At 43.1% G+C, this 26,187-nt stretch overlaps 1 protein-coding gene across 1 annotated transcript in view; it reads left to right on the top strand.

The window, feature by feature from the left end:
- Positions 1-25,654, top strand: part of LOC146831267 (lectin-like) — a 60,143-nt gene extending 34,489 nt beyond the window's left edge. The window contains exons 5-6 of the mRNA XM_085605533.1: positions 15,702-15,813; positions 25,406-25,654. Of these exons, the coding sequence (XP_085461659.1) occupies positions 15,702-15,813; positions 25,406-25,491 (198 nt within the window). The 3' untranslated portion in view covers positions 25,492-25,654. The remainder of the gene's footprint in view (positions 1-15,701; positions 15,814-25,405) is intronic.
- Positions 25,655-26,187: the final 533 nt, after the last annotated feature.

Here is a 26,187-nt window from a genome sequence, read left to right as displayed (position 1 = left end):
GACTAATGTCGCCCACTGGATGAACAGAAATGCCTTAAAGCTTAATGGCAATAAAATTGAAGTCATAATCCCTGGCAACAATCCTGAACTCTGGAAAGTTAAACACTGGCCGACCTCCCTGGGACTCTAACCTACGCTGGTTGATAAAGTCAAGAATCTTGGCTTTCTTATTGATAAAAACCATTCACTTAAGCTGCAGATCTCAAAACTCACAGCCTCTTGTTTATCACTCTCAAATGGCTCAAGAAAATTCTCTGGCTGATTCCTTAGAACACCCAAAGAACGGTTTTACAGGCATTGATAACGTCCAGATTGGACAATGGAAATGTTCTCTACCTGGGCGCAGATAAATCAGTGATCCGCTGCTTACAGATCATCCAGAATGCGGCTGCCCGCCTTCTCTTTCAACTGCCTAGACATACTTCTGTCTCTACCTTGCTCCATAAACGTCATTTGCTCAAGGTCAATGAACGTATTAAATGTAAGGCCTTGTGTTACATGTTCCGAGCTTGGCATGGCCTCACCCATACATACATCCAAGGTCTGGCGTTACTTTATCTCCCCAGTTGACTGCTGAGATCAGCTAACCATGCCCTATGCACCATGCCCAGGTTTCGCTGGGCCTGCATGAAGTGTCGCTCTTTTGCATATTTGGGCCCAAAACTCTGGAACTACCTTCCTTTGGCTCTTGGGAACTGCCACTGTCTACTTTCTAACCGTAAGAATTTGAAAACTTTGGGGCATATCAACAACAACCGGCGATAATTATCGCTCAGCGCTCTTAGCGTGAGGATAATTATCGCCGGCTAGCGTGAATTTTTATCGCTGAGATAGCGTGCTATTAGCAACGCTTATCTCAATAGCGATAAAAATCTACACGCTAACAGGCTAACGTGAGATTATCGCTGGAAACCCAGCGATAATCACACGTTACCTTGTTGATAGGGACAGGCAAACTTAGCCATGATATCCTCCTTCCATAGGATATCATGGCTAAGTCTGAAAATTAGCAGACGTAAAAAAGCAGCGTTAACCGCGGTTAGCGCTGCTTTTTTTGTCTCTAACAGGGTTAGCGACATTCTTGATAATAGGAGAAATGTCGCTTAGCGACATTTCTCCTATTATTTTACTCTGGAACGCCCCCTTTGCATCTCATTAGAGATGCAAGGGGAAGCGTAGAGTAAAAGGGTGCTAACATGCAAATTTGCGTGTTAGCACCCTGTTGTTGATAGGGTGCTAGTTTTATCTCTGCTTTTTTGGCTTTTAAAGCCAACAAAGCAGAGATAAAGCCCTTGTTGATATGCCCCTTGGCTCTTCAACTGCTACAATGGGCTAATGAATTTACTTCGGGCTTATGCACCCTGTGGCTGTTTTGCTCTAGCACTGGGAGACACTTTTGTGTAGCTACGCGCTCTATAAATTCTCTAAAATAAAATAAATTCCCAGATACTTAAATTCCTCCTGCTGCTTCAAGGCCGCACACACCGACGTAAGGTGTAGTTTTTGGCCCATCAAGGAAAAGACCCGTGATTTATCCCAGTTTGTTTGGTAACCAGAATAAGTACAGAATGCTCTAAAGATACAGATAAGTCTATGAATTGTGTGGTGCGGTCTATGGACATAGAGCAGGACATAATCCGCATAGAGGGAGATATGTTCCTCCCAGACCCCCCCAACATCGATTCCTTGTACAAGAGGATCCCTACGTACCCATGCCGCAAGATGCTCCAGAGCCATCACGAATAGCATCGGGGATAGCGGACATCCCTGGCACGTGCCCTTGTGGAGCGCAAATGGTCTAGATATCGCCCCCTTGACTCGAGCTCTACCCATGGGGTCCGAGTAAAAAAGCCGGACCCAGGTACAAAACCCCGGTCCAAAGCCCAGCTTGGACTGGACCATAAACAAGTACGTCCACTCGATGCTGTCAAAATGACATATGGGCATCCAATGACACTACTACTGCGTCTTCTGCAAGGCGCACCATTACCTCTTGCATTATTCCATATAAACGACAGAGGTTCAGTCTTGTGCTCCTCAGAGGCATAAACCTCGATTGGTCTGGATGAATTATTGTAGAAATTATTGGCTTGAGTCTATTGTCCAGCACCTTTGCCAATACCTTAGTCTCAAAATTGAGCCGCGAGATGGGTTTAAATGACCCATATAATTCCGGTGATTTACCCAGTTTGGGGATTACCACTATTGTAGCAAGTCTAAAGTTCTCCAGTAGACATCCCACCTCCAGCGCCGCATAGAACATATCAAGCATAGGCTGCGCCACTGTGTCTGCCACACATTTAAACATTGCAGTAGGCAGCCCATTCGGGCCCGCTGCTTTCCCGGACTGCAGCTCTCTTATAGCACTGGCCACCTCCTCCACTGTCAGGTCTTGGTCAATTGCCTCCCTATCTTCCGCTGAAAGTGTCAGCGTGGCAATATCTTGAAGGAATGCAGTACATGAGGTCGACTGGTATATCTTTTCATAGTATTGCACAAATGCTTCCGCTATATCGGATCCTGCCCTACAGCACGCTCCCTCTATCTCTCTGATTTCAGCCACCCAGTTCCTTTCTCGATCCCTCTTTTCCAAACAGGCAATTAGCTTATTAGCTTTATCGCCTTCATCATTCAAAGTCTCAGGGAAATCAAAGACTTCACGAGAAGATCCTGGTTGGATCTCAAGTGAAACTTGCCTGAAAGGAAAACTGCCAAACTGCACAAGTTGCGCTACCCCTGATATTTTTGGGGTGGGAAGGTCTGCAGTTGCTGCTCCTGTCTGGAGCAGGAGGAGGACTGGATTGTTCTTCCCTCCTGTTTATTTACAAAAGAGCGTATGGAGCGCATTAGGGAGCGTCTCTGTAATTTTTAGTGTTTAAAAGTTAAAGCGCTTCTTATGCAGACATAGCGCGTAGGGAGTGTGTTATGCCTTTTTTCTGCTAGTGCATGGTAAGTGCTATATGTACCTAGGGAATCAGCGTGTGTACATGTGGGAAATGCTGCCTGGGCACCATGTCAGGAGTGAGTAGTGAGCACTGAACTCTAGCCAGGACCATGCCTAGATCCTCGAGGGATTCCCTGCTCCCTCACGCCACCTCGGCCAGCTGAAGAGAGGAACTGTGGAGGCAAAGGGAGTCCGGCCCAGCCCCAGGGCACTCTCTGAGCTGAGAGCAGGGTGGGCGTGTTTTATCCTGCCAAGAAAAAGAGCAGCATGCCTGTAGCTGGGACCCGTGTTCCCCACCCAAGTGCAATGCACCCGAGAGCCAACTGCCCTGCTGGAGCATTGCTGGGCAACTGAGGACACACCCCAGATCTCCAGAGGAGTCCTGGGCCATGTTAAGTGGTCGGGGATCAGGAGCGCACCTTGTGTGTCATGCTCAGCCTGCTGTGCTCCATTTCCGGTGCCTCGACCACAGATTCGCACTGGGCGCACACCACCCCAAGGCTGTGGGATGCTGATGGCAGCCAGCCCTACCGTCACCTTGAAGTGGGATTGAAGCGCTACGTGCCAACTGGCGGTTGTTGCCCTGAGAGGCAGGTACTGTGACTACTGGGTCCATGCGGCTTTGGCTGCCAACCCCAGATACATCAACGGCAAGTGGGGGAAGTGTAACAAAGGAATGCACGTGACCCCTAACGCTAAGAACAGCGTACTAGGATCACCAAGTGGCTTCGGTGCATAAGCATAGGAACCACCGTAAGGCATTCAGGAGTGCTAGTGCCTGGGTGGCCTATGTTAATGTACCCTACAAAGGGTAGTAGAAGGGCAGGGAAGCTGCCTCCTATGGGTTCACAGTGCTAGTAAGTGATTCCTGGGCCGTATTAAGTATTGCAGCATTACCAGCCCCAGTATGGGGATGTGGGAGTACCTCACTGGGTTTTAATCAGACCTACTGCATTTTTGTTTGATGCCCTAAATGTAATGACACTTAAAAATGTGTTCTTACTTCAGGAGCTGCATAAATGTGCACAGTGATGGTGTAAGGTGGTGCTAGGCATCAATGATATTTTCTATGACAGGTGCAACATTACAGGTATTTAGCTTTTGAACAAACTGTGATATAAGACATAATGTTTCCATGATGGCGTTCATGACAAGTGCAACTTATAATTAATCATCAAGTGCACTGCCTGTTATGACAATTGCCTTATGGCATAGAGATTTATGATCTATGAGTTAATATGACAAATGCCTTGTGGCAAAGTGATTTATCTGATTGTGGTATAATATGTGTTATATACAATATAAGTGATATTTTTATTTAACCTTGTGTGGAGTCTCTTTTTGTGGTGTGGCTAGTGTGTCACTGGTGAGTGCGTGTGTGTGTGTTGTGCAAACGCTTTACACATTGCCTCTGGGATAACCCTAACTGCTCTGCCATGGTACCAATGGGATGAGCAGGGGTTATGTTGGGTGTGCAACTCCCTTACCCTGACTTTAGTGGTGGGTTCTGCCTGGCTTGGGTGCATACCCTAGCCAACCAGAAACCCCTTTTCTAACACACAAAAAGATTAAAAATGAGTTACGGAGAGGCACACTACATCTGTCTTTAATTTGTGGTGCCCTCACTCATGATTAAAAACTATACCACGCTTAGACCATTTTAAGATGAACGTCTGACAAGTTTCATTGCCACTTCACTTTTTAGCAAATTCATCAGGGCACGGAGACGCCATTCCATCTTTAAACTTCATTGGGCTAAGTGGTTGCCAGTTGGCAGCCTACAAGCAGACTGCAGACAGGAGACTGGAAGCAGATTTAGGGACCAAACCTCAGTTGCTTCCGGGCTCGGTGTTTACACGTCTGAGCAAACTGACCATTGCGGTACTCAAAGTGGCCTTGTCTGACTGGATAAATCTATCTTAGAGTTGCATCTCTCTTGGGGCGTGGCTTGGATGGCAGAGCCGAGGGCTGCCTGATCCAGTTGCTCTGTCGAGTGCAGAGCGTCAGCGCTTGATGTACCATAATAATGGTATTATCCAGGCTTGGCGATAATGGGAATCGATCTCCGAGCACTCCCGGCATCTAACACAGCCTTTTTCTGAACTCTATATCAGCAGACTCACGACATCGGACCATGTTTGAGTTTCTCGGTGCCGTGACTCAAAATGGCAGACGGAGCTGTTCGACGGATGGAAGTCATGGCGGACAGATGAAGACACTCTGATCCCTGCCGAGGATCGGCTTCTCATGTCTACAACTTCATGTGAGGTCCGGTGAGACATTTACTAATTATTTCTTGCCGAAGGGTCAATAACAGAACTACGCGATATCCAGTCTGACCTTAAAATGGCGGCATGACGCACCCGGCGAGAGGACTCTTTGTTCCCCAGTTGCAGATAGCAGATCGGAGCGACAACAACAGTGAGAGCAGGAGTGGGAGGAGGACGTATCTGCTGCCAAACTGCATACATTTTCGGCCTGGCTCCAGCCTTAGCTTTTGGTGATTACCCTCGTTGGCTCCCGCATATTGGCAGCCTATTGATGAGACGGTGGATCCACCGTTTTCCCCTCCATCAGTGAGCAGTTACAAGTGAAGAGCGGGCAAGTGTTTGGTTAAGACATGGTGATTGGGGCTGAGGGGTGGCAGAGGGGAGACAAGGAGGAGAGAGGAGCGTGTACAGGGACACCGGTTGTGGTGTCTGCTGAATGAAGAGCTCAAACGCGCTGCAAGAAAAGAAAAGAAACATTGTGAGCTGACTTGGGAGAGTACTGGTTTCTTATCTCTGGATTGCTTCCAGGAGGCACCGCTCTGCAGGACTTGCTACCGCAATATTGTTTACTACCTGACCTGGACATGGTGCATGCACGAGAGAAAAGACCATTGTGTATTTACATTACGATTTGACCCAACAGCTGGAGTGTTTGTTGCTTGAATTTCTTCGTTGACAAATGGTGAGCTAGTTTATGCTTGATCCCTTCCTTGGCCAGCAAATTTGATAAGACAGGGGCTATATTATTAAACCAGGGCCATGCTTCTGATTTACAGGTGTGTGTCGCTTTTAGTCATGTGCTGATTTCACTCGGGAACAATTACTAAAGTAGCCTTTGATGTCTCTTACCCTATAAAGGAGGCCGACGGAGTCAGATCGCCCCCTTCTTACTGATTGTGCAACTCAGTGGGGTACATGCTCTAAAGAGTAGCTTTATTTCAGTATAGCGATAGGCTGATAAAGGGGGTACAGATCGGTTACACAGAGCTTTATTGAAATCAACCTGTTATCTGCAACTTCTCATGTGCTAATAAACCTAAACTGAGAAGGAATTTATCCTTCCAATGGCTGAAAAAGAATCTAGGATGCAGTTAAAAAAAAACAAAGGGGAACCTTCACCTCTGATTCTCCCGTCAAAGCGAAAACTGACATGAATAGTACGATGGAAATGATTCTTAAGAAACCCGCAGATGTACATGATCTCGCTAATTCCACAAAACAGAATACAGACACCATGCAGTTAGAACTAACAGCAATCAGAGCAGACATGAGTGCAATTAACTTTAAAGTGTCAGCAGCTGAATAGAGACTCAGTGATGTTGAGGATGTTGCTATTAAAACTAACAAAGAGATAAAATCCCTCAGTGATATTACAGCCAATCTTCGGAAACAAACAGCGGAACTTGAAGATAGAAATAGAAGAGGTAACATAAGGATTTTAGGTGTTCCGGAAGGCTCAGAAGATTCAGCGGATTCTTGTATAGCTTTCCTAGAGGACTGGATACCTCAGTTTACTGGTATAAAATGTTCAAATCCTTTTGAGTTGGACCGTGCACATAGAGTAGCTACCTTTAATTCTTCTTCACGTCAAATAACCTGTCCTATTATCTGTAAGTCACTGAGATTCGAGCATACTGAATCTATCCTCAGCTTTGCCCGTAAAAGTTGTCAACTGATTTGGAATGGTCACAAAATAATTTTCACACAGGATTTCTCCAAGACTACTGTGGATACCAGAAAGAGGTTTCTTTTCCTGAGAGACAAACTTAGAGCTAATAACATTCAATTCTCCTTTGTAGATCACCGTCACTACTTTAGGGAGCCTAAAGATGTGCTGAACTTTCTAGAAGGGTCCCCTCCTCAAGACATGGACGCTACTCAATCTTCCTCCAATAAAAGGAAATCATGATACTTACATATGCTTTATTAACCGGATAACAGTTAATGTCCGTTTGTGTTTAGTCAGTGATTGTAGTATTATATAAACACAACATCGGTTATTTTAGCTGCTTAGCTCGTCTGAGGTTGAGAATCTTATGTCAGATCTTTACTCTTAGAGGTAATTTTCAGACAGCTTGATTATAGCTGCTACACTTATTGCGTTATAAGATGGTTTAAAAGGGGAGCCATTCTATTTTCTCCCTAGTTTGTAGCCTTGCTTATGAGCCACATTGTTCTTTAGGATGTTCTGATGTCCTACTCAAATTGACAATGTTGATGTTATTCAATATCTGCTCGACAGTTTGACACTCCTGTCATTGCACCTCCTACATTCAAGGTTTTCAGGGATGGGTGGGGAGGGAGGGGTGTGAGGGGTGTTTGGGTTTGGATTCAGGGAATCCCCAGAACATGAGGAATGTTACTAGTTGGGCTATGTTTTGTTTTTTGGGTTTCCCCTATTGTTTTTTATTATTTTGTGTCTTCTTCCTTTTTCTTCTCTTCACTGTCTTTTCTCTAGTGTTAGTTGGGCTATGTCTTGGCCCTATTAGACAAGAGTACCTATGTGAGATTTCATACACAATTATGGTTGATACTTATAGTTTTTGTACTGCACGACAATTTATTTCTTTGTTGTGAATGGGTTTTCTGAAAATGACTTAGTACTTAATGCGGAAGTCAGCAACTATTTTACAATGTGCGTGTTCAGTGCAACCTGCTCTCAATCGTATTTATGTTAGCACAGCCTAAGTCATGCAATATTGAAGAAGATCTCAATGTAATTTCCTGAAATGTTAAAGGGCTTAACCACCCAGTTAAACGTCGACAAATATTTGATTATTTGGCTAAAACCAAAGGGGACATCATTTTATTGCAAGAAACAAAATTATCTAAAGAAGATGTCACTTTTATTAAGCATAATTGGATCTCTCAAATTGCTTGTTCACCGGCGGATAATAAGAGTAAGGTAGTGTTCACATTGATAGCAAAAAAAGCGAATGCTTCATTAGAATCACAAACTCACAACAGTGATGGCAGACTATTAGTTATCCACTTAAAGAAAGGAGAAGACATCATACGCGTGGTGAATATATATGGCCCCAACACAGATGATCCAGATTTTTGGGAGAGTATATCAAAATCTAAAGAGGATCTGCCTCAGGAGGATCTTATCATAGTTGGAGGAGATTGTAATATTCCTTTAGATCCAATAATTGACAGACAGTCCAATTGCAAATGCCACCCCACCAGATCGCAGGCCATAATCCACACCATATGTTCTAAATTTAATCTCGAAGATGCGTGGCGCCTTAAACACACAGATTCCAGAGATTACACTTTTTACACCCCGCCACATAATTCATATACTAGAATTGATTACATTCTCATTTCAGGGTCATTCATACATTTATTTCAACACTCAGATATATCCCCTAAGTTGGTGTCAGATCATTTGTGTATTAGTGTTAAACTGGCGGGCAGCCATAATGAACCTTCTTCAAAAAGATGGTGCTTTAATAATGAAGTCTTATCAGACCCTGAGGACAAAAAGAAAATTGAAGAGGCTATAATGGATTGTCTTAAGCATAATGACACTGCGGACACTAACGTCAACACCCTATGTGATGCTTTGAAAGCCACCATTAGGGGAATATTTATTGAAATTAAAACAAAAATAAACAAACACATTAATTCTGAATTAGTTCAATTAGAGCTCGAAATCAAAAACCTGGAGCCTTCACATGCCAGTTCATTAAATGATAATTCTATCCTCGCATCATTAACGCAAAAGAAATATGAATATAACAAAATTCTAAGCGAACGGGCAGGTATATGGGTAAATAAATTCAAAGCCCTTAACCCCTTCAGTGCCCATGACGAGCTGGACTCGTCATGGGCTGCGGTGGCGCTGTGCCCATGACGAGTCCAGCTCGTCATGAACTCCGCCCGCTAATGCAAGGCGCGGCACTGGGCGGGGAAAGGGGCGGGCATGCAAGGGGTTAATCTTTGTGAAGCTAATAAGGTGGGTAAATTACTTGACTCATATCTTAAGCATACACAGAACCAGAATGTTATCTCGTCCATCAAGGACGTCAGCGATCATGTGCACACAAAACAGAAAGACATACTAAACACCTTTATTTAAATCTTTCTACGAAGAGTTATATAGAAAGGGCAAGGAACTTAACTCAGAGAACTGCACACAATACTTGAATAGACTTAGATTACCCCAATTGACTGAACAAGACAACCTAGAGCTAGGGAAAACAATCATTGCAGAGGAAGTTACGAATTCCATAAAAAGCTTGAAAGTTAATAAAGCTCCGGGACCAGACGGTTTTACTGCCATATTCTATAAAACCTTCTCAGTCCAACTACAACCGACCATGCTGAGAGTTTTTAATAACATAGCAAGTGAAGGTCGAACTACAGACTCCATGACAGAAGCGAATATAGTTATCATACCTAAAGAAGGGAAAGATCCCCTGCTCCCGATGAACTATAGACCAATATCTCTCATCACTGTTGATTGTAAAATCTATTAAAATATCTTAGCTACAAGGCTTAACATTGTTCTGCCATATTTAATAAGAAACTTTCAAGTAGGTTTCCTTAAAAGTAGCATGTCTAACGACAACACCCGAGTGTTGTGTCATGTTTTAGAAAGTGTTGTGTTTAAACCAGATCCGGCTATTGCTATTACTTTAGATTTAGAAAAGGCCTTCAATAGAGTCTCTTTTCAAGATGGTAATGTCCCTTTATTTAGCGCCATCAGCTCTTATTGCGATTAATGGATCTCTCTCTGACTCTTTTACCCTTCAGCAAGGCACTAGACAGGGTTGCTCCTTGTCTCCATCTCTGTTCTTGCTGGCAATGGAACCATTAATTCAAGATATTAAGTTGAATTCTGATATAAAGGGGGTAGGCTTTAAAATATATTCAGGTAAATTACCTGCCTATCCGGATGATATCCTAATTATGACTGAAAATCCGGGTCCTTCAATTGTTGCCTTGATGGCTACAATTGCAGAATATTCCGTACATTCAGGATACAAACTTAATAGCGACAAATCAGAAGTGAAACCCCTGAATGTGCGTTGCACCAGAGACGTTTTAGGTAATTCGTGAATGGCTTGGCAATCGGGATATATAAAATATTTAGAGATCGAATTTGGTTGCAATATCATTGATACCCTGCATCACAATGAGAAGGTAACTTTGGAAAAAGTCACAAAACTTTTGGATTCTTGGTCACCAAAATTTATAACATGGTGGGGAAGGGTAGAAACTATAAAAATTATGATCACACCTTTGGTTAATTACCTTTTAAATATGCTCCCTCTTCTGTTGACGGAGGACTTTCACCATAAACTAGACATTCTCCTTACAAAGTTTCTATGGTGCGGCAAAAAAGCTCGAATTGGCATCATAAAATTGATACTTAACAAATCCTTGGGTGGTGTAAATGTAGCGGATTTTAAATTGTACCAATCAGCGTTTTTTGCAAAGCAAGGATCCTATTGGATTTCGCCTCCTGCTCATTATAACCCGGTGTGGTTAGATGTAGAAAAATCCATTCTTGATAATCTCAATCCTCTGACATTACTTACCTCTAACCAGCTTTACCCAAACAGATTTAAATCTATTTTCAAAGATACAATAATGGCACTTCTGATGATAGATAAGAAATTAGATGTAAGGTTCTAAGATGGAGTCTCTGTGGCTTAATCGAAGAGTATTCTACAAAGGGAAATGTTTAATTATGATGATTGGATCAAACAGGGTATCTTCTTCCCTTATCAGATGGAGCACCCTTTGCATCCAGTGACGTTTGTAGATCTTCAAACCAATTATAAGTTAGACAAAATCAAATTTTATAATTTTTTTAAAGTAAGAGCGGCAATAACTAAAGCCAAATTCCATAATGTGCCCCCATCCTTACCGATGTGTGTAGCACAGATCAATAAATTAGGCCACCAAGTATCACATATCTACAAACTTCTCCGCCCTAAATCCTCTAAACTCAATGATAATCTTGTCACTTTTTGGGATTCACACTCTACTGACCCAATACCTGACTCTTCATGGCCACAAGTGTGAAATTCGATAACAAGCAAGAAAATATCCCCAGTATTATCTCAAACTAAATACTGGCTTTTGTACAAGGCATTTTGAACCCAGCTTGACTACATTCTCTGGGTATTCGTGATGATCCATTGTGTTTGGAATTGTAAAGAGAAAACTGGTGACTTAGCCCATCTTATTTTACATTGTAAAACTGTGTCGTCCTTTTGGGACAAGGTTTTTGGTTTTCTTTCCAAAATATTCAAATGTGAGCTAAAAGAGAGTTTTCTACACTAATTACAGGTTTTTTAATGGTTTTTTAATGGTTGATTTGTGTACTGAGACAGACAAAGCCCTTTTGTACCTTTTACTTCAGCAGTGAAGATGGTACTTAATATTTGGAAAGACACTCACAAGACTTCATATAAAGGATGGATGAGCTGGGTTACTCACCTTAGGGGGCAGACAATATTGCACTACAGAACTCTCTGTGGAACTGTCGTTTAGATAATTGCGGAACTCCTTGGACGTTTACTTTAATACACACAAACCTCCTTATCATGCATACTTCAGTTGTATTCTCGGTAATGTTACATTTATGATATTTGATGCTATGTTTGTCGCTATTTTTTGTATTTACAGTGAACTTTCCAACATTTGTATACTAATGCTATCAGTACCTCAATATAGGTTTCTCTTGCTGTTTATTATATAGCTTTCTTCTCTATTTCTTTTTCTTTTTTTTCTTTCTTCTTCTTTTTTCTTCTTTCTTCTTTTTTCTTTTCTCTTGGTTTTTTTCCATCTTTCTATCTTTGGTTTACATGGTTTGGAATATTGATTTTAGTAGATTGCTAAATTGTATGCGATGATAATTTGTAACTTTAGCACAAATATTCAAGTTGTACATTACTCCAAACTTCTTATTTGTGGTTATTTTGGTATATTGTTGAAAATTTAATAAAGCCTTTGAAATAAAAAAAAAGCCAAATATGACAAAAATCGACACTAAATTGAAAACAAGATTAACAAGCATTGGCATAGCCAATAGGTCTCACCTTTGGGACCTTATAAGTGTTTAGTTATGCAGCACAATATCCTGTGGCATGGCTAAACACTTATAAGGTCCCAAAGGCAAGACCTATTGGCTATGCCAATGCTTGTTAAACAAGGCTTGTATGTTGGAACTTTAAAACTACGATACGCTAAGTGCAATATCACTGCAAGGTTATTGCATACGGCTATATTTAATTGTATGTTGTATATAAAGTATGTTTGCCTGCTGAGCTTATACGTCTTTTTATTGCAAATACGATTAATGGATGTAGGACTGCAAGGCTGAGTAACAACGCATGTATAATGTCTTATTCAATGCCTAAACTTATCAATGACTAAAGAGGCACTTTCCGTTATAAGCAAGACCAACTGGCATTGCCAAGGCTTGTTATAACTGGGCCGCACATTATTTACCTACAATGGCTTGCAGCTATACACCTTAGAATTAGATGCTTGCTCCACGCTAGCAGATATGCATTAATTTCTGAGCTTTTGTTTTATAAATCTTTGTAATCTGTTGTGTTAACTTGGTTTGACTGAAAGAAACAAGCAGCGAAAGTTCCAGAACGTCGCAATGTATTAAGAATCCAAGAACAGGATAACAGGGCCTGACAGCAAGAGCGAGCACTTTACTGCATCTTTAAAATGTCATGGACAGCACCTTGCAAGTTGATCACTGTCTTTTGGACTCAAGACAAAACTCTGCAGAGGGACCTGACAAACTGTGGAAGGACATTTCAACCTCCTCTGGTTTAGATTACTTGGTAAACTACTGTTCTACTTTTCATTTAGGTAACTGACCCTTATCCTGGAACCAGCAAAAGCCTAGCAGTGTACTGTTTCACAGTATGTGATCTGAAAAAAACACAAATCAATAGTTGTAAGCCTGCAGTGGTTCCCAAAACACATACCCCTTTTTTGGCTGCTGTCAGCTTTTTCTTCCCAATGAGAGTGGGCTTCACATCTGTGAGAAATCAGAAGAGCGAGTTAGCAGAGAGAAGGAGAACCATGTTAAATGGTTATCACTGAGCACATCTGCAGGCTGTTAGTAACACACTTGGGTAGGCATCGCGCAGCTTCTTTTCCCAGATCAGAAGCCAGTGTGCTGGTCACCCTTCGACATAACAAGCAGTGCGCTACAGCACATGACGACATGTCATAAAGGCTGCGATCTTGGACAGTGTGAGTTCAGCCATGGGCAGCAGACAGTGGTGGCAGTGCAGTGCATATCGATGGAAGAAGAGGGGTTTGTCTATCTCAACAGCAGTCATCTCACTCCCAGAACCACAAAAAGATTTGAAGGTATCAGCTCGATAGAAAGGCAGCAGCTCTAAAAGAAAAAAAAGGAAGCAACCTCCGTTGGAAGGGATGGAGGTTCAGAAGTTAAGTGGAGGGGGGAATATTGGCAGAGGGGAATAGGTATTGGGTTAGGCAGGAAACCCATACTGCAGTGAGCCTGGCACAAGCACAGCGATCGCTGGAACTAACAACTAGCCTGATGAGGTTGGAATTTCAACCCAGATAAAAGCAACAAGCGTGCACGCCCGGCAAGTAGGGGGTGGAGGGGAGTGCAGCCAAGAGCAGGCAGCGTTTCCCTTGCTTGAACGAGTGCGATAATAGATAACACATGGCACCACTCGCTCCCGCAAGGGAATCGACCGACGTGCACGTGTTGCATTGAAAGCAATACAATGCGTGCACGTTTTTGCCTGCAAAGTTGAATCGATTTCAAGAGGTCTCTTTCCTATGCAGTGCATGCGTGCTGCGTAGGCGAGACCTAAAAATGTTATTTTCCTCTCGATCTATCGGAGTGAGTTAGATAACCAAAAATAACATTATTGGCAAGAGGTGAAAAGCACAGATAGCGGTCTGAATGTGAATCAGAATTGTCAAACATTGCCATCTTGTGGCTTGAAATAGAACACCTCATTTAAATACTTGAAATGGGATGGTGCCAGGGTTCTCCAGCCTTTTCTGTAATGAGAGCAACTTCTGATCTGTAAAAAGCGTCATGAGCAACTGACCTTCCAACTTACTCTGTTCCACTGCATAGCTACCAAGGTTTCAGATTGCTCATGTGTGACATTTTTATAATTTCAGTGTAATAATGAGTGGCATTCAACGACTATGAGTGACACTTTATCGTGAGCAAAACTAAGCAATAAACACGAGGAAACAAATATAAATATCAGAAATTAAACCCATTTGAGCAATGGGAAACTCTAAGAAGAGATTAAAACTGCTGGAAAGTACCATAAATGGAAGGGTATTAGGGCCCTTGTAATTTGATAGTTGTTAAACAAATGTGTAACCATGATGTTAACAGTCTACAGGATTGGTGATGTGAGCACAAGCGGTAGGAAAACATATCTTCTAAAAAAAGCAAATATGAACTGTAGCAGAAGGTACAAACATAGCTGAATTGCTGAATTTGATTACCTTGATGGTTTCATTTACATTCGGTAGCCGGGTCCACACGTCAAGGCCAGGGAGTGGGACCTGAGCTGATGGCTGTAGAGCAACATTAAATCGTGCCAAGACAGGTGAGCTGCTTTCCAAAAGTAGCCCTATAATGTGCAATATTTTCAGCCAGTTATGACATTTCTTATCCAATATAAAACCCCATACTGGGACATGTAGTTTACCTTTTCTGTGCACTGTTGACTAAAAAGCCAGACCTTACTGAAGATGTTTGATACAACAGATTGGGCAATGATAAATAAAAGTTGCTTTAAAGACAAGATAAAAAAAGAGTTGCATCGCTCTTGCGCCCCGTTGCGTGGTGCAAGGGCAACGCAACTGTTTGATGAAAATTCCCCAAAGTGGTCACCATTATGGTCAGGTGATGCTCAGAAACATATTGCTGGAAGTCTTGCAGACTGTCATGTCTTGACCTTCCTTATTTCATTTATTTTTGCTTGGGATATATTCCAGTTATTTGCACTTAGCAGTAGAAAATACTACCTTTTGTCCTTCCTGCCCTTGTCTCTATTTTATTTCTAGTGCCTTCTCTCCAAATACCATCTCCATCTTCCATTTCACTCCAACATACTCACTTATGAAGAGACATTGGCAGAGGTCCTTTGTGTGCAAGCCCTTTATATGTAACAGATTAAACATTCACCGCTCTGTCTGAGGGCAGCATGGGGTTTGCTAGGATAGAACGCAGGTTCTGAATTGACTGCTAAATAGAACCATATTCCCTTAATTTGGTGCAATGATTGAGCCTTGTACGGGGAACAATGGGGCCACATTAAGATAAGTTTAACTTTTATAAATAGCCAATAGGCTCATGTTGCTTCATTCTCTTTTGATATTGTAACTGCAAACATTTCTGCTTTAGAGAGATTTCAAAGAAGGACATCCCTAAATAAGTACAAATACATATCTGATTCCAGTAAATGTGTGTTTTCAATCTCCTTTGTCTGCAGGATAGGACCTTCATGTGGACGGATGGCTCTCAGTGGAACTTCCAGGCATGGTATAGCGGAGAACCCAACAACTTCGGTGGGCGGGAGCCCTGTGCGATATTCAACTTTGGAAGTAAGTGAAAACTCCTAAAGATTAGCACTCAGCAACTGCCCAGATTATAGTTCTGTATACTGTCTATCTACTATTTAGGAGCTGATTCAGCTTGATGTGTAGTGTACGTTCTGTCAAGCTGGATGTTTGCGCTTTATTGCTGGTTGCATGGGTTATTTCCAAAAGTCCTAACTAAGGTCTCCCTTGCCTGGCCAGGTTTCCTTCCTTCTGGATTTTGCAGCACACTGTAACTGTTGTCTCAATGTCTGTCTCCTCACAACCCCCAGAAAGTGCTGGTCTAGATTTCTTTACAGAAGTGGAGAAGGCGAAGAAATGCACAAGAATGGGGGTGTGCGGTCCCTATGGGTAGAGGGGCCACACCCCTCCACCTTTCGCCCCTCGTGAACAGTGTCTGTGAGGCTGAACAAAAGTCAACCTGAAAGACACTGTTCACTTTCAGTTCAGGCAGCCAGGAGCCAGACATGCGCATTTAACGCAGGCCCCTGGCTGCCTGAACTGAACTTTGCTGGGCTGAGAACGTCACAGCTCCAGTGGTCGTGACGTTCTCAGCTTAGCAAAGGTTGCTGAGGCCCTCCCCTCAGTGATGAGGGGTAGTGTCACTGGTTTCTCGCGCCTGGGCACTTCGGGCCCGATTCACAGAATTAACTTAAGACAAAATCCTAAATTTAGTACCATTTTGGTATTCACAGAATGCACTTACTACTTCTGGTATTCACAGAATGACCGTACTACTTTTGCGATTCACAGAATAAACTTACTACTTTTGCTATTCACAGAATGGATTTACGACTACTAACTTTACGTCCGCACTCGGGCCGGAAATTCCGGCCCGGAGGCAGAGCTTCCGACCCGGAGGCGGGGCTTCTGGCCCGGAGGCGGAGCTTCCCGCCCGGAGGCGGAGCTTCCGGGCCGGAGGTGGGGATTCCGGCCAGCGGCGGAGATTTAACCATGGCCAAAATCTCCACCTCTGGCCCGGAAGCCCCGCCTCCGGGCCGGAAGCTCCGCCTCCGGGCCGGAAGCTCCACCTCCGGGCCGGAAGCTCCACCTCCGGGCCGGAATTTCCGGCCCGAGTGCGGACGTAAAGTTAGTAGTCGTAAATCCATTCTATGAATAGCAAAAGTAGTAAGTTTATTCTGTGAATCGCAAAAGTAGTACGTTCATTCTGTGAATACCAGAAGTAGTAAGTGCATTCTGTGAATACCGAAATGGTACTAAGTTTAAGATTTTGTCTTAAGTTTGTTCTGTGAATCGGGCCCTTCAGTTTTAAGCCCTGGAGTGCCCAGGATCGAGTGTCAATAAGTGAAACTTCATCCCAGAGTGGGGTGGGGTCAGTAGTGTCTCACTGACCCCATCCCACTCTGTGATGATGTTGGGACTGCTGCCTTCCCTCATTGGCTGACCTTTAGGTCAGCCAATGAGGGAAGGCAGCAGTCTCAACCCTTCTGAATCACTGAGGCAGCGCAGAGATGGCTGAAGGTAAGTGTGTTTTATTTTTTAATTGTTCGTTGTGCGTGCGTGCATGTATGAATATTTGGGAAAGTGTTGTGAATTAATGAGTTTGTGCGTGTGTGTGTGTCCCGTCCGCCCCCTCCCTCTAAAGTGTACCGGCTGCCATTGGATGAGTGTCACCTGACACCTAACCATATGTTGTCAGTCAGCTGTGCACCTAACTGGAGCACCAGATGTGGATTGAAACAATGCTGGATGTCAGCAATAATACTAGAAAAATAGCCTTCTACAGATAGTATTGTCAATGCCACCTTGGCCCCCTTATCACTATGGAGCAAGGCCTCCACTACACAGCTTCTACTCACCTGGTGTATCCAATGCTCACATGAATCCATAGGTACACCTTCATGTTTACCATTGACACTCATTTGGCACTTTGTGGAGCCCTACTGGCCACCTGGCAAAACTGAGTGGAGCAAGACTGAACAGAGCCATTACAGGAGGGTCCTTTGAAGCAGCTGTTTTTTTTTTTTATTCTGAGCGCGGCAAAGTTGAGAGAGTGCTCAAGTCTTGAACACTGTGTTGCCTAATCACATCACTGCATTATCCAAGCTCAATTCCAGATTTTACGAGTAGGCCCTGTCAAATGTGACAATTATTGAATTTGATAAAAATCCGAAACGAGGTGTTCGGGATTTATTGGATGCAATAGTTAATACTTAGTCTCCATTTTCGCAGAGTAACATGCAACTTATGGTGCCCACTGCAGAAAAAACTGCATGTCCCAGTACATACTGAACCTGTGCCCATTGTCATATTCTGACAGGTTTGAGCTGCTACAGTGTAACAAAGGGTGCAATCTTTTTTGCATCTGGTAGTTCCCTGGTGTGGTAAGCATCTTAATTGCTATCAGTGTTCAAAAAGGTGTTTGCGCAAGGGTTGCAATTTAATGGGCTATTTATATAATCAGGGTCAATATGTTATAACAACAAATGATCATATTTTATTCACATACAAAACAGCTCATTTTGTCCAATTCAGAATGTTATATAGCCATCTAACTGCGATTCGCTCATTATTTTTACACCATATAGCATCTGCTCTAATATGCAGCCACCTCACACTTATAAAAAGATGCTCCCCCACCCAGGCCCACAGGAGCCAATTCCATGAACATTATTTCATTTAGGGCCTCATTTATGAAAAATTGTGCATCGCTGCATGAAAATCACGATGCAACACTTTTCAGCGCGCCCTCCTTGTGACACCTTGGATGCACCGTATTTACCGTACAGCGCTCCATATAACAACGATTTACAGATACGTCAGTATTCCTGATGTATCGGTAGGCGCAAAAGTGGCACATTGCTGGGGTGTGTCTGAAAACAGATGCAACTCCAGCAATGTGTCTTAAATGGCCTTTGTTAGTCTTATGCCTGCTGTGAGGCAAGCACAAAAATTTGATGCACTAGCGTCCTAGAAGCATCACAGGGAAACCTCATAGATTTCACTGCGACACTTCTACAAGCCTTTTTTGCGAGGGAATGCCTACCCTGCATACATTATACCTGAAGCAGGTATAATATAGCAAAGGGGTTTACAAAGTGAAGCATCTGCTTAGAAGCATCACTTTGTAAATATGTCGCAGTGTGGCGCATATTTTACGCTGCCGGTGCATCACAAAAAGTGCTGCATCGACGGTGCAAAGGGCTCATTAATAAGCCCCTTAGTACCTAAACCTTATGCTGGTATATAACTAGGTTCAATGTTGGAATGGTCCATTGGGTACTCTGGCTCTTCCACATTTCTTCTCACCCACATAGCCTACTTTAATTATTCTTTTCTCACTTACACTAATTGTATTCAGTTACTTACATCTGCCCTTCAGTCACAATCACCATTCCCTCCTGTGATTTCTCCTGCTTTTTATTTTGTTCTAACCCCTTGCTCTCTGTCTCTCATCAACATCCATTGATTTATGTTCCGTTTCTACTCTATCTAACTGAATCTAAGGATTCTTTCACCTTCTTTCTGTTTGGAAAAAAAATTCTAAATACAAGAGAGTCAGCCTCTTCAGCCAAAAGGGACAGTGGAGGTAAAACAATTAAGCAAAACAAATTTCCTTTTGTGCTAGAAACCTGTAAATGTCCATTAGTAATCCTAGAAGTATGCACTGAAAAGCTTACAATATTGTGCCACAATAGTCAATATTACCAGTTAACACCTGTCTTCTATTCTTATTCAATATTATTTAATCAAATGAATATTTAAAATGTCTTACAAAATATAAATATATGGACATACATTTGAACATTCATAAAAACCTACATTAAAAGACAGGATTTGCCTGGACTCTTAGTGTATTAAATAATTCCACTCTGTATTGTGTGTCCTATTTGCAGAGACTCATTGCAGATTAAGAAAATGTAATTAATAAAAAAAAATGTAAAAATGTGGGACTTTTGATAGAATTTTTAAAGAATTAGAATTTTTTTATTAGTTTTTTTTTTAATCTGCAATGATTTTTTAATAATTGATGTGTGATGTACAAATTGTGATGATATTAAGAAAGGAGGATTTGCTGATGAGTCTCTGCAAATTGGATGCAATACTGAGTAGACGGTCTCTCTCCTCCCAATATGACTTGCACTTGGGACCGCAGTTTTTTTTGCAAAACACACAGACAGGCAAGGGAAGCCCTTCACTCAGCTTAGGCATAAGATCCTCTCATATTCTCATACACAAACCCCCCTTACACCATGTCACAGGCCCCTATGATGGGTAATAGTTCTGTTAGTTACACCCAACCTTTCCTACCCATCCCCTTTGGTGATCTGCACAGTTACTTGACAGCCTGCTGCACCATGCCACCCAGTGATATTCACTACCCATGCCAGTTCTACACAGCCAAACCTAAACGCCACCCTCTATGCTTTAAATACTCAGTTTCACATGTCAGAAGTCTTAATGTCCCCAACAAACGACAAGCCCTGTTGTCAATGTTTAGGGAAATGGGCTGCGACATATGCCTCCAACAAGAAATGCACCTCTACTGAAAGATTTAAGACAGCTAAAATCATGCTTGTTTGACTAACAATCATTTTCATCAGGCCCCAGTAAGAAAGCAGGTGTGGCTATACTCCTCGTTTCCAAGTTCCATGGACAGATGCTGCAGACCCAAGCCGAAGTTTCGGGCAGACTCCGGGTGTTACGACTTACCCTCTTAACATACACCTTTATGATTGCTATGATTTACACACCTAATAAACAACAGGAACGTTTCCTCTTCCGGTCCCTTAATCATGTTCCGCCATCCCCTGATGCAGACATTACATTATGGAGAGACTTTAATATGGTCTTTAATAATTACCTTGAAAGATCGACCCATAGACTGGGATAGTTATGAACTTGGAGGAGTTGGCGTTTGAGAGGTGGGCCTCATAGATGTCTGGTTAGGTTCACCACCCCACACCGAGAGAGTACTCTTTCTTTTCTGCATCCACCTATGTGAGACGTGGGCTGCATAGACTACTCTTTTCTATCCTCCCGCCTTGGGGCAGCAAATGCTGTCATTGATACCAGTGACTCTGCCCTTCTTCACCATGCTCCCATTATGCTGCTGTTACACACTCATGGGGCCCAACTGCCGATAAAACATGGCGCCTCAACCACACCCTCCTCTATCACTCATCTAAAATCAAAGAAGTGAATGAGGTGATGTGCCACCACTTTCAGGTGTACAACTCCCCCAACACTCCAATCGCAATACTATGGCACATCTTAAAGGCAGTGGAGCAAGGTTCCTTCATAGCCATATCAACTAAGCGGGACGGGACTAGGAAGGACAAGAGGACTGCCCTTGAAAACCAGGTGTAACTACTCGAGGAGGCACATAATCGAACCAGCACCATAGAGTGCACCACCATTTGACCCTGGCCTGTAAGCAATTCAGGGCTCTTGACGTACTGAGCTGAGTTAGCCCTCCTCACACTAAACAGAGGTTTTGCATCAGCAGTAACAAGGCGGGACAACTCTTTGCACGTAAGCTCCAAGCAGAGGCACACAAACATAGACTTCAGGGGATATATATACTCAAACAGGCTCTGTAGCCCGCACTTACCACGACATAGTACAAGCATTCAAACATTTTTATACTGACCTCTACACCGCAGAGAAAATGGACCCACGGGCCACATGTTCATATTATGTATTGATCCTTCTTTTAATCTTTTTATGGCACTAGGCACTTTAATGGACTTAATTGTCTAAATAAAGTATATTTGTTTTGATTTGACATCCTCAATATCTCTTCCCCGCGTACACTGTCCATATCCCTACGGCAGAAGCACACTCCGAAAAGGCGGATATACAGGTGGGCGAGATACTTGCCACCATTGTCTGACCACAGGTGGGTATGGTGCCCAGCATAGATGGGTTCACAGCAGATTTTTACACAGACTTTGGCACCGAACTAGCCCCACTGCTGGAACCCTTAGGCAACTCATTTAGGGAGACGGGTGCGAGAGGGTCTAATCACAGTGATTGCGAAGCCTGGGAGTATCAGACAAGATGCCTTTCCTACCTCCCGATATCCTTGCTTAACATGTATGCCAAGCCCTTCTCTTCACAAGTATACTGGCCGTACACCTCAATCCCTATATACAGGGCTTTATTGACCCAGATCAAACCAGGTTGATTCCAGAATGAAGCTGTAGTGACAACATCAAACAACTCATGCATCTCATTGACAATGTGTCCCGCTCTCACACACCAGCGCTCCTCCTTTTGATCGATGCAGAAAAAACATTCAATCGAGTGCAGTTGGCCTACCGTTGGCAAGTGTTGTGATCCAAGGGGGGGGGGCCTCCCGCCTGGTCAACGATCGCGCTGGGCCTAACTCGCGCACAGCGGTAAATAAAGGGCACACACTCTGCATGTAATTGTGGCACAGACTGCCTCGCGGCTCCGCCCGTGTTTATTTTATATGCGCGCTCACGCCTACGACGTGAGCGCAAGGGTGGTCTTGGTTTAGCGCGCCAGCGGCAAACGCTGGTGGGCTGACCATCGCAGCAATTATTGGCCACTGTGGCTCAAGGCACCAGATTCCACACATGTGAATCATCTGCATAGTCGAGGTGTTTATCATTATCAAGTTACCATCATCTTTTTCTACAAACATGCATCTATGTACTTATTTCTGCACTATCACATGTATTTGTTGGCTTGTAAGAACCTTCAATTTCTTTACACTTACATGGTCATTTAGACCTATGCAGTTTTCTGTCTGGTATTTGCCCCATATTAGAGTTGTTGCCTACTGAGAAATGAGATAAAATTGCTTGTAATTTGTGTTGGAACACCAATGCACTAATAACATATGCAAAATGTCCATCAATACTAGGGGTGGATGGAATTTTGTATTTCACCGGTGGAAGTGGGGGAATTTAGTAATTCCACATTACTCTTTTAACTGCTAATAAACTAATAAATTCTGCCACTTCACCGGCAAACTTATGCAGCACTGCGAGTCTTTGTCACTTGCTCCCTCATTCCCGCCTCTCTCTCTTTCTTTGCTTTCCCGTCTCTCAAACTCTTTCTCTCCTGTCCTCCCACAATCTCTCTTTTACATTTTCTCTTTCTTTCTCTTTCTATTTTCTCTAACTCTTTTCTTACTTGAGGAGTGGAAAGGAATTCCCCCACGGGTAGTTGCAGTGTTTGAAGGTAATCACATCCATGGTAGAGAGGGGGTTCTGGTGCCTTTAAAACAACACACCTTTGTGTGCAGTTGTTGGGTGTCATTACATACATTTCATTGTGCAGGGGCTAGCTAGGATAAAGCTAATGCTAGCTAGGATAAGGCGGGTGCTACCTTGGACAAGGCTGGTGCTAGCTAGGACTAGCTAGGATGAGGCAAGCGCTATCTAGGGTGATGTAGGTGCCAGCTTCACCCATTAAGTGTGCCCCTTGCTGCCCATCCCCTCCTACCCAGTATTTGAGCTGTTGGTGCTGCCAGGGAGGATGCTTCACAGGTGGGTGAGGGAGACGTGGGGGCATCAAGAAGTATGCACATCACGAAATCCAGATGACGATCAGAGACCGGGGTTTTCTGAAGGACTGGCGACACTCCTGCAGAGAGGGTTCCCAGATCACACATGAGTGAAATAATGGGGACCGGTTGCTGCCAAACAGTTGTTATGGCAACCAATGCAGTGAGTGTCACTTACAGGGCTTCTCATTAACCAGTGCTTAGATCTGAAGCTCATGCACACCGAATGTGTAGCTACCACACCCGGTGTCCCTCGAGGGAGGGGAGGCCCCTGGGGGCCCCAGCCAGTTTCTTTTACTGCCAACTCACTACGATGCTGTTGGTTGGTCCATGCCCACCCGAAATGCCACACTAGCTGCCCATGGGCATTGCACAGCCCCTTAAGGGCACCGACTATCTGTGAGGAGCACATTGGGTGCTGATATCCAACACTCTTAGGCACAGGAAGGTCCCCCACAAGTATGGTTCTCATCCGGCTTTAAGGTCCACAGATTAGCCTGTTCTGAATGCCGAAGACTTCCTTCCACACAGGTATCAGGCAGAGTCCCACAGGTCAAGGGGAGGCTCAGTCACATGTCAGAGTGGCACCTGACAACAACCAGTTCAGGCCAAAACTGCTCTATATTTGACGGCACCATGGTGCAGAGCAGCAGTACTAGAGGCAGCAGTGCCCATGGGTCGTCCATCTTGCTCTCGGCCACCAGTGGGTATCCATTTGTAACTTAGATTTGTACATTGTGTAAAATAGTGTAATTCGAAATCCTTATTAGGAATGTTTCATTGTTCCAAAGTTAATGGAGAGTACCATCAGCATTCCATAGCACCAAATGCCCCACTCTGTCCAGCTGTGGAATCCCGCAGAATTTTTGTGTAATTCTGGAGAATTCGGCAGAGCAAATCTCTACGAGTTCCTCCCAGGCCTAATGAATACTAGTATATGCGTTGTTCGCCATATTTTGCTACCATCTGAATATTGAATGCAAAAGTTTGTCAAGCACTTAGGGAGCAAGGGTAATTTGCATCTTGGTATTTTTACACTTGATCTTACATATCCCATTAGGCATAATCCTCCTAAATTTGCAAATGGATTAATCTATTGAGCAATTTGCACATGTATTGTATTTTAATTGCAGTTATATAGTACTTACCACTCCTGATGAGGTACAGAACTGCTGTACGTCAGGAGCAAGCCACTCTGGAATCCAACGCTCGCGGTTATTGGTGTCATTGGGATCAGTCTTGCGCTCTCAATGAGGCCATTATGGGCATTTACTCCAGTGTCTTTTTGGTGCATTCATTTTGGTAGGAATTAGGTGTGAACATAAGTGTGGGGTAAGTGAGTTCATGCAGATGGCTGGTGGAATTAGTAGTTGAGCTACAGTGATTAGGTATTGCTAGGTTGCAGGATATGACTTTCAAAAAGGACCAAATTAGTTTTTTTAGATGAGGTAGGACACAATTTAAGGTAATACAATACTAGAGACTAATACACACATGCATTTGACTTACATTTGGCTGTATTAAAAAAGAGGAGGCATGCAGAGGATGGAAAGTATTGAGAAGTTCATTCAAAGATAAAGGAGAGGCAACAATGGGAAGTTTTAAGTCAAGGTAAAACTTTTTGTACAAGGTTTTAGCAGCATGGACTACTTTTGAGATATCAAATATTCTAAAGGTGCAAACTATAGAAAGAAGCATCATTATTTGCTTGTGAAGTAGTGGTTTAGTGGGTACCATTTGATAGGCCTTAGAATCAGGTGACTAGCCTGTCCGATTCCAGGCTACCCCTAGACTACCACTTCATCAATGACAGCAGGTCAGCTCAAGGGCTGGAAGCATAATTAGTGACTGGGCACTTATACAGGGACATATTGAGAACTTTAGACTATGCGTGAATGAAGTTGAAAACTCATGATAAAAGCAATGTGAGAGGAAATGCAGGTTAGGTAATGCAAACATCTTATAAAAACATCAACAAGAAGATTCGTCAATTTCTGGAGCGAATGTCGTCTGATGTTTAAATTTAAATGTTGTCTTTAGTTACATGGCATCCTGGAAAAAGAATGAAATATATTATGTCTTTTGTATCTTCCACAGAACCTGGAAGATGGAATGACGGGGGATGCAGCACAACCATTGCGTTTGTGTGCAAAGCAAATGACAACCTTGATTTTCCAGGATAAGCACCAAATCAGCTTTTTCCAGAAGGGCCACACGATGATATTTTAATTATTGGAAATGATGAATCCTTACTTATAATAATCACATGTCAGTATATAACTGGAGGCTGGAGTTTTTGGTAATTGAATTCTAAATAAAATCATAGCACTTAAACTGAAAACAAAAGCTGCTTCGTTTTCTATCTTCATGAATATATATTGTACGCTTTCATAGAATGTCTTCACTTTACCACATAGTTACCATGTGAGAGTGGGCTTGGATCCTGTAGGAACCCTGCAACAACTGAGGCTTCTTTCCTCTCCTGGCTACCCTTCCAGTACCAGGAGCTGGGAGAAATCATTATTGATGTCAAAGACTGAACAAATGAAATACACCTTGAAAAAGTAAAACTGTTAATTTACAGGAGGGAAGAAAGGTCCAATAAATATATGTTTTTCCATACCATGGAGGAATTCCACACAGTAGAAAAGAACAAAAGATGAGGGGAAAAATCAAATAATCAATGAACCAATCAATTAACCAATCAAGTGGCTTGTATAGCGTGACTACTCACCCGTCAGGGTCTCACACCTTATACATTTATATATCCAGCAACAAGATGAAAAGCAGTTCCAGACAGTATGCGGAATAATTCTTCCGCCTGGTCGTCAACAAAACCAACAAAGTCTCCCATATTTCTTACCTGCCCCAGCTCAGCA

Source organism: Triturus cristatus, chromosome 5_1, assembly GCF_964204655.1.
Source record: "Triturus cristatus chromosome 5_1, aTriCri1.1, whole genome shotgun sequence".
Lineage (NCBI taxonomy): Eukaryota > Metazoa > Chordata > Amphibia > Caudata > Salamandridae > Triturus > Triturus cristatus.
This window is presented reverse-complemented; position numbering and strand designations above follow the sequence as displayed.